This window comes from Gasterosteus aculeatus, chromosome 16 (genome assembly GCF_964276395.1).
Source record: "Gasterosteus aculeatus chromosome 16, fGasAcu3.hap1.1, whole genome shotgun sequence".
Lineage (NCBI taxonomy): Eukaryota > Metazoa > Chordata > Actinopteri > Perciformes > Gasterosteidae > Gasterosteus > Gasterosteus aculeatus.
In genome coordinates this window covers 15,801,316-15,814,088 of record NC_135704.1, presented here as the reverse complement: position 1 = coordinate 15,814,088, position 12,773 = coordinate 15,801,316, and the positions used below count along the sequence as shown (strand labels likewise).

General features: G+C 46.8%; 1 protein-coding gene across 6 annotated transcripts in view; it reads right to left on the bottom strand.

The window, feature by feature from the left end:
• Window positions 1–1,702: 1,702 nt before the first annotated feature.
• Window positions 1,703–12,773, bottom strand: part of LOC120834297 (partitioning defective 3 homolog B-like) — a 133,561-nt gene continuing 122,490 nt past the window's right edge. For all 6 annotated transcript variants that reach the window (XM_078091236.1, XM_078091234.1, XM_078091235.1 and 3 more), the window contains 3 exons: window positions 4,671–4,877; window positions 4,444–4,554; window positions 1,703–4,360 (listed from right to left, as the gene is read on the bottom strand). In XM_078091236.1, coding sequence (XP_077947362.1) covers window positions 4,246–4,360; window positions 4,444–4,554; window positions 4,671–4,877 — 433 coding nt within the window. In that variant the 3' untranslated portion in view covers window positions 1,703–4,245. The remainder of the gene's footprint in view (window positions 4,361–4,443; window positions 4,555–4,670; window positions 4,878–12,773) is intronic.

The following is a 12,773-nucleotide window of genomic DNA, read 5'->3' as shown; positions in this document are numbered from 1 at the left end:
ACAAGCATTTCTACAGAAAAAGAAGTAGTGCACCGACCCGTCTTTGAACTGCATCTTTGTCCAAGAAACTTCAGGAACTCCTGAACCTCGAAAAAAAAGATACAATATGTTGTCTTAATATAAAACAGACGTTTGGCCCATTGTACCAATAGGGATTCATTCCATAATGAATGCTAGTCGGTGGGGATTTGAACCTGCAGTCTTGCTTCAACGCGTTTTAAAAAAGGCGATCGTGATTCGAGTCATTAGTCCGCCGTGGAAACAAGATCGTAAGTTGACAGTAATTAATGAGCATTTTGGGAGGTCTGGCAGCTGCAAGGACGGCCTTCAAACACAAAGTGTACATGAAAAACAATCACAAGTCGAGGGAACAAAAAGCCGGCTGCCATTAATAGCTGCATCTGAACAATACCGTGCCAAACACACACACACACACACACACACTGGCAGGCGTTCGTGATAGGAAATCCTAATTACAATGTATTCCAATCATTATTAAAACTACTAATAATAACTGCTACTAATTACTGTGTGCCAATCCTGCGCCGTGAGGAGGGGACATGGGGGGGCGACGGGGAGCGATTACAGAGCCAGTCAGTCAGCGACCAGGCTGCCCGAGAGCACCAGTCAAAGACGTCGCTCCGTCCGCCGCTCCGTCAGGAGACCCCTGAAGGTGCCGCGGGGGTCACGCGGCGCCGGGACGGGATTTAACGTCAGTTAAAGCGGCGCTAAGTGATTGAAAGCACCGGAGGACAGATGTCTCCCAGGAAGCAGAGCCCCCCCCCCCACCCCGATGAATGATCGTCTCCGAAACTTCACGGGCCGACATTCATCTCGGTACAGCAGACGAATGGACAGATTGATGAATGGAAGCTGCTAAAAGTAAAAAGTAAGGAGAGGAGAGGAGCCGTGGAGCCGAAGCGCCATCGTTCAGTCGGCTCGTCTCTTTGCTCCATCTCAGCGACGTGTTTGACTCAGACGGAGCGAAGAGTCCAGAAGCACTCGGCAATTAATCTCTGTAAGAACGTTGTAGCTCTCGCGCGCATTAACACGAACGGCAGCACTTAAACAGCCATTACAATCACAATACTGAAGGTCGAAAATACACAAACACACAGACACACACACACACAGGGCTCGTAGATCCATACGGAACCTTGGCAGCGACTCGGGACAATTTAATTACTTCCTCTCTCTCCCCCCATTGGCCGAGAGGTCTGGGATATGCTAATTAAGCCTCGGCTGATAAGCGCGTCTCATCACCGCTAACTTCTCTGATTGCCGCCTGCGCTGCAAACCCCCCCAGTGCCTGACAAATAAGAAAGCACCTGGAGCCACAAGCTGGGACTAAAGGCGGATGAACCGGCGGGATGCGACGCGGCGGCGCCACGACAAGAGAAACTTACCAAAAACTTCCCGCCGCAATCAGTGTACCTCATCTACTTTTTCTAATTGATAATTAGTCTTACATTAATTTAGGGGCCAGCATCTATCTCTTATCACAAAGGTACAATTTATCAGCAGCTTAAATGGGTGGACTTAAATTGGGTTGGCAATGTTAATGATTCACCTTGCGAGGAATGGAGGGACACGGGGGAAATAATTTCTCCTGACTCATATTTAATTAACCTCAGCAGATGTGCTGGCTGCTGCTTTTGTGGCTCCAAAGAGACGTGCGTGAGACATTTCAAGTGCAACACCATCTTGTTTAAAAAATGAATATTTAATGTAAAAAGATGTTATATACATAAATATATTGGGAAACATTGTTATGGTTACATATGGTTATGGATACATCAGTATAAGTCTAATGCACAGAGGGGTCGAGTTGGCTCCTTCATACCGTGACGTCTCTGCTAAGACGCGTTAGTACCTTCAGCTCTGCTGTGAAAACCAGAGAGCCGTACATTCACAACGTGCCGTGTGCTAACCATGCTATGCTAACCATGCTATGCAGACTGACAAATAGAAAAAAACAAGAGGAGTATTGCTGGTACGGTTCATTATTTCCATGCATGTTGTATCTATGTGAATGGTAAACAGAACATTTGATGGACATAAGGGACATGGAGCGTGGTAACACACTTGGTTAAACCAACCAACAACACTAACCGGCGTTAAAAAGACTTGCATCAAAACATTTATTAAAGAAGTAACATACATGGGGATCTCGTACCAGCATCAAAGTAACAATAATTCACCTTCGTATAATGTTTCATCTCACAATAATGCAGCACAGCAAAGCTTCCAGACACCCACACAGGACATTTTTGCATTTTTTGCCCGTGTGTCTCCAGCGGATGTCTTTTTCTTTGGTGCTGCATAAGGCACATGGAGCGTGGCTACAATCATCCACAGTAACACAATTCGTCTTCTACTGCAACCCTTTGATACAGAATCACACATATTATTTAGTAATTAGTTGTAATGACTCATTACTCTCCACCTCTAAGGCCTTAGGCGTATAAAACACTGTTTTAATTCTTCATGTGACATTTAAGCTTCTTGTTTCCCCTTCAAATACAAATACAACATTTTTGACAAAGATTCATTAAACATCGGATGAAAGATTTCGATATTGCAATCACGATATCCTTTGTGAATTTAGAAGGAGCGTTGATTTCTGCATTGTTATTCTCGTTTTCTTTTAAAAACCCACTAGCAGGATGACGGTGGGACTTTTGCCCATTTCTCTACCAAACAAAGATGTTTTCTGTTGAATATGAAACGCCGGCCAGGACATCTCTCTGCAGCTCGCCAACCTAAAACAACGTTTTCTACTGTTTTACCAAATATTGCGCCCCCATTGGTTGTTTGGGCCGTTGTCTGAGGTAACGCCAGTAGCTGGTGCTCCCGTACAGGAGCCAGGCTGCTAACGTTAACACTGAGATCTCAGGAGGCATCTTCTCCTCACTTCACCACCAGGTCAAACTGCCCCGTCCTTATTTTCTTCTTTTATTTGGGAGTTTGACACTGATGCTGAAAGAAAAGCGTGAAAAAGACACAGTCACGGCCGTCATTCAACGCGGAGGCCCGCGGCTGTGACCCTCCTCCTGCTGCAGAACCTCTGCAGCCCGCGTACCCACGACCTCTCATCACCGCCTCTCCCGTGTTGTGCTTTGAAGACTCTCTGCATCAAACCACCGGGAGCTTCCCTCCACGTGCGCTGCCAGTCTATTGCTTCATAACCATCTATCTCCTCTTTCCCTCCTTGCCTTCCTATCTACTCTCTTCCTCCGAGGTGCAGATCTGTCAGGCAAACAAGCGAATTAAATGCTTTGTTTGGTCCGCACGGGCTCCAGTCAAACGACTCAGCCACCCCTGAAGTGTCATCTTAAACATTTAATCTCCAGCGGAATGAATGGCGCTGTGCTTCTTGCAGTGAAACAGACGCGTTGGGCGCTGGGGTCCCGCCTCCCACCTAATTGGTGGTTTAGCGAGTGGCTAAATGGAAACGTTAAGGAGCCTGCTGATTGGATAGAACGAAAGGCAACTATAGAATTATTAAAAGCACATTAAGTGAAGATAATACGGCGCTTTTAGAGCACATTAATTAAGTACTTTCCATAATTCGTTGAATAAAAAATACTGCATGTGTACATCAGACCAGTCGTCGTGGGCTAGTGGCGTTCTCCCTGTTACGTTACTGTTAAGTTGAGATAATGGGTCTAAAAACGCACTTGATTTAATACTGAAACGTTCGCTCACAGTTTGAGATGTTGTTTGGTGGATTCTTAATTACTAAACAGTACAAATTAGGATTTTTCCAAATAAATCCTTTGCTGTTTCCATCATCTTCTACATCTCAACACCGGAGGATTTTATTCCAAAAATGTAACATGAGGTGACATTTAAAATAGTTCCCCTTGTTTGTGGAGCAGCAGCAGTGGAACCACCAGGTGCAGCGTGAGCTGTATGTGCGCCTTCATCTGAACAGATCCAATTATCTTTGTGGCTCCGACGGGTTCTTGAAAGAGACGACTTAATCAGAGTACAGTGAAAAGTAGAAACCCTGCTAATTTCATACTGCGCGAAGACTCAAAGCAATTTAAATGACTTCAAACAACAAGACATTAAGCTTCACGCGGCCACTCGGTTATTAACCTCCTTTACCTTGTCTGTGTATTATTATTATTAGATATTACCGCGCAGACAGCGTTTGATAACCACTGGGATTCACATCACGCCACCGAGGGCTAAAGTACGGCCCGCGGAGGAGCGGCTCGCGTCGGGCTCCTGCTCGCTCTACACGGCCGCAGTCATGGCGTTCTTCTGCCTCGGGTTGGTTTGGTGTTGCTGTGGCTGTCTTCCTCCCTCGCCAGTGTAGACGTACTGGTCTGCACTGGGATCCACCGGGCGCCTGTAAACATGTAAACATCCAGCGGTGTAGACGTGTATAGAAGTGGCTGGTGGAACAAAGCGCGCCCCCCTCCCCCCCCTTACCTGTAGCCTCCGCCCGCGGCGCCGCGCGTCACAGTGTCGAACCGCATTCCACGCAGGGGCGGGGTGGGGGACGGGGGCACGTCCTGCCGCATGGGGCCTCTCTGCTGGGAGCTGGCAGTAGAAAAGCGACACGTCCGCCATTAGCACGCCGCGCGAGCGAGCGAAGGTGTTTATGATCCAAAAGTCTGATAAAAAGATGAAGTGAGCTTTCGGAGTCATTTCGTTACCTCGGGTGGGGGTAGTAGCCGGGGTCGACGCCGCGGGGGTCACCTGGCCGCGCGTATGGTTGACCAGGCGGGTAGCCGGAGTAAGACGGGGCCGACTGGGGGTTGGCGTGAGGGTAGGAGGGGGACTGAGGGTACCCCTGGGGGGGTCCGGGGTAATGACCCGACCAGGGCTGCATGGGGTAGTCCGTCACATCCAGAGGGCCGCGCCTGGCGGAGGAAATGGGACAAATCGGGGCAGAAGAAAACTGTTTGAGCGCTCGTGTTTGTTTGGGTTGTGTTGTTCTTTTTGTGCAGTTTAATTAGAACTCAAGAATAATTTTACTGCAGTTTTTGACTAAATGCCTTAAAATATTCACGAAAACTATTGAAACTATTTGTTTTAGGTGGAAACAACGATCCCGACCAAAGACCAGATAGCAACAGAATACAAGTAACATGTGACAGTTTAAAGCAGGACACGGCTCAGTTAACGCACGCACGCACACACACACACACACACACACACACACACGCACGCACACACACACACTGTCAGCTGTGGTAATCCAGTACGGTCCGGTCAACAGATATCGATGTCTTGTGCCCAGAGGAAAGCAAGTGCACAAACATGTGTCGTCCAAATGGCCGTTTCACATTTTATCGGCCTACATTTTATTTTTATCCATTTCATCCGTTCTGATCTACACACCGGCTTCTCCACCTCTCTTCTTTCTCCTCCATGTCCACGTGGTTATGCTTATTCAGTACTCAGTGTGCATATACCTGAAACATCCTGCACAAGTACTTCAAGACTAATGTGTACTGAAGCATGTGCCTCTGTGTAAATGTGTTCAGAGGAGGCTCGTGCTCCTCTCGCCGAGTGTCATTACGCCACTCGCCGTCGATGTGCATCGTCGAGTGGGTGGAGCTCCGCAGCCTCCAGCCAATCACAGGGTGACCCGTTGCCCGGAGATAACGTTGACGTGCACGCAAACCAGGGGACCGCGCGTGCACGCGCACGCGCACAGAGCGCTGGTGGTCTCCATGCTGACGCCAGTGTGTGTCAATTTGGGTGGTCAGCAGTGGAGGGTATAACTAACTACATGCCCATCATGTCTGGGATGTCTTCTGCCCCTCCAGCCTCCATATCGGTTGTGCGACACACACACGCACACACACACACATTCTGCGTCTTCATCTGTCAGTCTGTCTGTCTGTCTGTCTGTCTTCTGGTACGCTCCACCTACTCCGCCTGTCTCACTGCTGCGTACGAGCTACGCGTCTCCCCCCTTCGATGTCCACAGCCGTTTTTTCCTGCTCCTCTTCTGCTGGAAAGACTGAAAACAGGCGAGTGTGCCAGCTGCCCCGTCTGTCCACGTGTCTGCCTGCCTCGCTCTCCTTTCAGAGGCTTTATGACCACCAGTCTGCCTGCCGGCTGATCTGCGAGGCCCGGCCAGCCAATCGTTGAGCCGGTGCCACTTCGCCCGTATCGGCCGGTCAATCTGTCACTCACAACTTGCCCCCCCCCCGGCACCGATAATGTCCCCGAGGCAGAGATAAGAGCGGCGGGGAGGGGACGGGGAGGTGAAGGAGGGTTAGGGCAGAGAGGGACGGAGTGAGATAAGATACAAAGTGAGAAGGAGAGAAGAGGGAAAGTATCAGAGGAGGCGTGAAGGATGCAGATAGAAAACAGGGAGTAGAGGAGCGGAAACGTGGGGAGTACAAAGAAAAAGACACTACAGTTAATGTGCTAAAATAGACCTATAGAAACAGGGACGGGTGGATGAGGAACACGAGGATAAGGTTAGTATTTATTTTAAGGACAATTTGGTGGATAAGACCCCAAAAAAAGCTGTCAGGAAATGTGAATCTTTCTCATTTTCAAGCTGCAGGCGGTTAATTGTTTCCCCTTATTGGACCCGACGACAGGAACATGCAGAATCTATGGAGAAATAGCCAATCTTCCAGCAGAGGGTCTGGATTACTTATGGAGGTCATTGTGAGGCATCAGCCTTAACTTGAGACTCTTTGAATGGTCTTTCTGCAGTTTCATTTCATTATAATATGACTTGCAATTTAGAAAGTTACCTTTGGCACAGAAAATCCAAATCACTGGAACCATTCAGGGTTATTTAATCAGTCAAAAAAACTCTTTAGATACTACAGAGATTCCTTGATAATGAAATAATAATTAGTTGCAGGCTGTGAATCATGGCGGAGTCGGCGTCTCAGGAATGAGGTGGACATCCAGTGGGAATCTTTGGGGAATCCCGCTGGATGTCCGCTGGCAAGTTTGGAATTCTCCCTTCAGGAACCCGGTCAGCGCGGCACAGCAGCTGGGGATTATGGGGATGGAAACCCATTACTGGCTCTCACACACACACACACACACACACACACACACACACACACACACACACACACACACACACACTGCTAACCTTAGCTCAAAAGCAGTGCTAGCTCCTAATCACCCCCTCCCCGAAACCCCAAACCCCACGTACTCTGGAGGAGGCAAATTGGCACACAGCTGGAGAGGAGTTAAGACCAAATGAGGAGGCTGGTGGTCTGTGTGTGTGTGTGTGTGTGTGTGTGTGTGTGTGTGTGTGTGTGTGTGAGTGTGTGTGTGTGTGTGTGAGTGTGTGTGTGTGTGAGTGAGAGAGAGAAACAGATGTAATGAGTGAGAGCAGCTTCCTGGCACATGCAACAACTAGTTTAACGTAATTGAGAGAGTAATCAAAGCAAAAAGTCAGAATTGAAAGTATTGGAAGCAGAACAGGGGGCTCAGTTTGATCATGAATTCAACCTTATCGTATATGATCAGGGAGGCCTTCTTTGATATTGTTAGTAACCCAGAGCACAAAGGTTGGATATATCCGAACGGGTCATTTGAAATATTTCCCTACCGGTCTGGCAGTAATTGAGAGTAACGAGAGCTCTTGGAATTCTTTGGTATTTGAGTGATTTCTGAGGAAACAAGGAGTTGTTATACGTCCTCTGCACCTGCCCCTTTCTCTCAAACACACGCTCTTCACTTACTCCTTCTGAAAGGGCTGGATCCAGCTGTTAGACACACACACACACACACACACACACACACACACACACACACACACACAGCCATCAATCATGCCAGCCTGTCTCAGAGAGACACAAACACCTTTAAGAAAGAGAGACAAGACGTCGCGATGTGACACAACACACTAAAAAGCTCCTGAGAGTCGATGGCAGACGCAGCGGAGATGGATCGTCTCCATGAAAGCAAACACAAACTAAATAAAAACTCCAAATATGAAGAGAGGAAGAGTTTGAGACGTGAGGCCGGGTGGGCGGTTCGGGGGGGGGGGGGGGAGATTTAATGCAGCTTTAATTCACTTACACCTTTATGAGTCTTCACGGAGACGAGTCCAAACCTCGTGCTCATATGCATTTTAAAACAGATTCTAGGAAAAAAAAAACGCTTCATATATTCAAATTGCGTTCAGCGGCGTCGGACTCTTTGTCAATGAGAGTCACGGTGTTTTGACAGCCTGGTAATAAAACAGATTAATAGCTCAAACGGTTGCACAAACGCCGGCGTAACGTCGTTTGCTGAGCGGCGCTGGAAGCGGAGCTGCCGTGATGTAATGCGCCCGCAGTCCTAACGTAGCTCCATCTTCTTAATGTGATACTTCATTATGAAGCTTTAATCACAGATGCATCACAGTCCAAACAATGAGGCAATAAAAGCTTAAGTGAAAAATAATGAAGGGCAGAGAAATACTTTCTCTTCTGTCTAAGGGAACGATTGGACTGGGATTAAAACCTCCAGATTTTTGCAAATTACATTTTATATTGGTTTTGAACTCAGTATTTTAATATACAATTATATCCTCAAGTGCCTAATGCCATAATAACGCTACACATTAAAAGTGGTTAGGAAAAGGCTTTCTTTTCACCTTTTTGATGTGATCTGTAAAGTATAGCTTTAAACATTTATTGAGTTTTGCTTATGAATGAATATTCACATTTAAGTGCTTAAAAATCCGCTCTTTTGGGAGGATCTTGAGAGGTGATTTTGAAAATCCATAACATGGAAAAGTAGCAAAGAAAAAATAGCTCTTTTAATCATAGTAAATCACTGTTTTTTCTTTGTGGTTGAGTGAACTTAACAGCGTGATGGTTTGCTGAGCGGGTGGAAGCACAGGTACAGCACCGGCCATCTTGAACGGCGCTGAACGTGAGTGGTGGAAAATAACAAACTGTTAACACAACTGAGTGATTAAGAGCGACGCCAGAAGGAGCAGAGAGAGTTTTTATTAGGAGAAGGCCAATAAGACACTAAGCTGTTTTCCTACTTATGGTTAAGTGGTTACATACTGTGTGTGTGTGTGTGTGTGTGTGTGTGTGTGTGTGTGTGTGTGTGTGTGAGTGTGAGTGTGAGAGAGTGGATGTGTGCGTTCATCAGGGATGGAATTCTGTTGGTTCAGCTGTCAATGTGGTTTGTATTGGTGTGTGTGTGTGTGTGTGTGTGTGTGTGTGTGTGTGTGTGTGTGTTAGAGAACCCTAAACCTCCCGAGACTCCTGACCCCTTCAGGTCACATGATACTCCATCAGTCCCCATCAAACACTTAGAAGAAGGGGTCAAAGGTGAAAGAAGGGTGTTATCAACTAGGATTAGGGGGCATACCAAATACATAGACACAACAATCAAACCCTCGTTACCATTTGGCACTTTTGACAAACCATTTGGTGACATTGATAAACCTCAAAGTGCAGTAAAAGTGAAGCTGACCTTCTGTTATGTTTTCGTGGACCCTCACAGGTCCTCATCAGTCCTGTGAGGGATCTTTCCACAGGCCTGTTAGGGCATGAAACTCTGCCTTCCCTAACAAATATATTACAGGTTTATCATTTGACCCAGAGCTAGACAAAAGCAGCTGGTGCTAGCTTAAGCCGGCTAACGTTAGCACGTGAAATGGCTCTCAAGCTGAACCGATGTTTGAAAAGCGTCTAAATTGTGCACATGAGCATGCTTTTTCCTTTTGCAATTTCCGGACCGGGTCAAAGGCATTTAATTTGGCAAATGTAACACTATGAAATACAAGTCTGACTGGAGTGTAAACTTCCCCAAACCGAATGTAGGAGCAGCACAGAGCTGCTTCAGTGCTAAACTGCGCGGTAGCACCGGGGCTCCCGTGCGCTCCATCTCACATCATCAAAGAGTCCTTTTGTAACTCGTGAGCACACGTGAGTGAGTAATAAAACGAAAAGTCAGCTGATGATCAACACCTTGCTTTTGGAAATAAGGTTTCTATTGTAGTAGTAAGCCGATTATGACACGTTAATTTGATGCACGCGGAAAACTGGTGCAACCGCATTCTCAAGCATGTGTTGTCACCTCTTATTATGAAAACCACAATCAGTAAACATTTGTATTCAAATCGTATACTTGAAATGTTTGCAAAGAGCTGACGAGAGAAAGAGCCGCCTGGCGCGTGTCACCCCGCATTTTAATTGTGTTGCACCAAACCACGGTGACCGAGGTCAACAACAGGCTTAAAAAGAGTTAAATATTCTCGGGGCGACGGGTTAAATTCAGGGTTAGGACTGTGCAGGAAATAGCGATGAGGCGCTGTTATTTCACTGGGAATTCTTTAAGTAGGATGAAGATGCAGTCCTTTGTTTTGTTTTGACCTGCACACTAATCTGTAGGTGCCAAAGGGGTGAATGCTGAGGACTTCACAGCGGGGGAAACGTTTGTTCAAACCAAACAAACAACGCAAGTATCCGGACAGAGAAGCCACTGAAGACCAAAAAATCTTCATCTGTATTCCTCGACAATACAAAAGAGCAAAGGACCGAGGGACGGGAGACGAATGCAAAGACACCAGAGCGCTGGCGTGACCAGAAGACAAAGAGGTGTGACCGTGAGGGCCGAGACAGATGGGACTGGAGGAAGACGGGGGAGGAAGGAAGGGGAGGAAGAAAAAAAGACCAGGGCTGTGTCTCCGACACAGTGACACATCTATTATCTGCCGTTTTATTTATATGTGTGCGCTACATAATGACTGGACAGACAACCAAAACACACACGCACAACAAGTGGCCTCAGGGGCGTTTTCACTACTGGCGGCCAACGTTCTGACAGTGAAGTAAAACACGAGACCATCGTGGGGGGGGGGGGGGGGGGACAAAAAGAACCCTTGCAGGCTGAGGGAAATGAGGGAAAATGACTACAGGTGGGGGCAGACCGAACCGCCCTGATGGATGTCCTGTGAACATGAAAGGAGGCGGAGGAAAGAAGGAGCAGAGAATGTGGAGGCGGGAACAACGAAGGAAATGGTCGACAGAGAGGTGGGGAATGGTGAAGAGGAGGAGGGAAAAAAAGGACAAGTGCTGCCCTCCGGAGAACTGGTATGCTGTAGGTCAGAACCGGCCGAGAATAATGGGCCCTACTTGAGAGGAACACACACACACACACACACACACAGGATGCTTGCTCATGCTGTTCACGTTTGAATGAAACCAAACACCTTTCAAGGGCTCCTATCAGTCTTTGTCAATAAAGTTCTGTCAAATGTGATTAATCCACCTGGGAATCATGAATTACAAACTGACCAAGTGCAGGAAACTAACATGATTACATTCCCCTGTGCATGTAAGTGTGCAAGCATGTGCGTATTGCCGGGCTGCATGATAGAGAGTACTTGTATTAAAGGGAAAAAAAAAAGAGACCAAAACACCAGCAGGGAACGAGATGGAAATGACCACAGGAGGATAAAAAGAGGAATGCGGAGAGCAAATGAAAGAATATGGTAATATGGTAAGTACTTCAAGTGAAAAGTGTGCAAAAAAGCCACAAAGAGAAATGTGGGAGAACAGGAGAATCAAATAAGAGCATAACAAGGTAAAGAAAAGAAGGAAAAAAAAAAATATATATATATATTCTGCCAAACTAAAATGAGAAGCGGTACCCAAAGAAAATGAGATGGAGAAGGACAGAGGAGAAAGCCATTAGAGCAAAGTGAGAGGAACTGAGGGATGAGGGCCTTCCAGATGGTAGGAGACTGTTGCCTCGGAAACACAGAGAGGGCAGAACAAAGAGGATTTGGAGTGGCGTTTCGCATCACATCGTAATGTGGCCGCGCCATTTGGAAACTGAGCAATGAAGCCACAGCCAAAAAAAACATGGAGGCCGACCGATTCACTGCAGGAAAATCCTTAAAAAAATAAAACTCTGGTCAACGCGTCAAATGAGAGGAGAGCTGATGGATAAACAAACAGGTTCTGTTCCTGTGCACTTGTGTGCTGCCTATCGACTCCGATCACAATGAAATGTGGGATAAATTACATCTCTGTGCAGAAATCTGAGGAAAAAAGCGGACGACAAATATAAACCCTACTTTGTTAAAGACAGGAACCGTGACAATAAGTCAATACTAAAATTAAAAAGCTTCTTATGACTACATCCATCTTTTTTTTAAAAGTATAAATATCAATCAGTGCCCAGAGACATGAATAAATATGTATGAGCTGTCATATTACATCACTGTATTGCTTTTGACCTCCCTGAAATGCACCTACGCACACTACATAGATTTCTGAAGAAATAATAAGCATGTAGGAGCCTCTAGAAAATGGCAACTTCAAATGAAGCCGTAAGTCATGTTAAATGGTGCAAACCACTCCACTAGCAATACCGACATCTCTGACATTTGAACGCGCAGCGGCCATAAAGATCGATTCATCCCATTGGCAGCGGATTGGAAGTACAGGAATGTGCCGCGTCCGTCCGTACGCGCCGAGATCCTTCAAAGTGGAGATGACGCCCAGTTATTGCAGTGTCACACACGAGCACTTAGGAGGCCTGGTGGGTGACTTCCTGAAACATCATGAAACCCATTACTGATAATGCCATATCCCATACAAATAGCCTTCATTATTTCACATCTTGAGCCAATGAGGTTCCCCCTGAGCAAGATGTAATCGTTCCAAGCTGGGGACATTTTGCTCCGTGCACGACCACAGGATACAAATTGCTGACAGGAGCCCGATCCCCTGACGGACCACCGATTTGGGGCACGAAGTTCTGAAATGATGCTTGGAAACAGCGGGGCTGATCGTGGATTCATGTGAATGGCT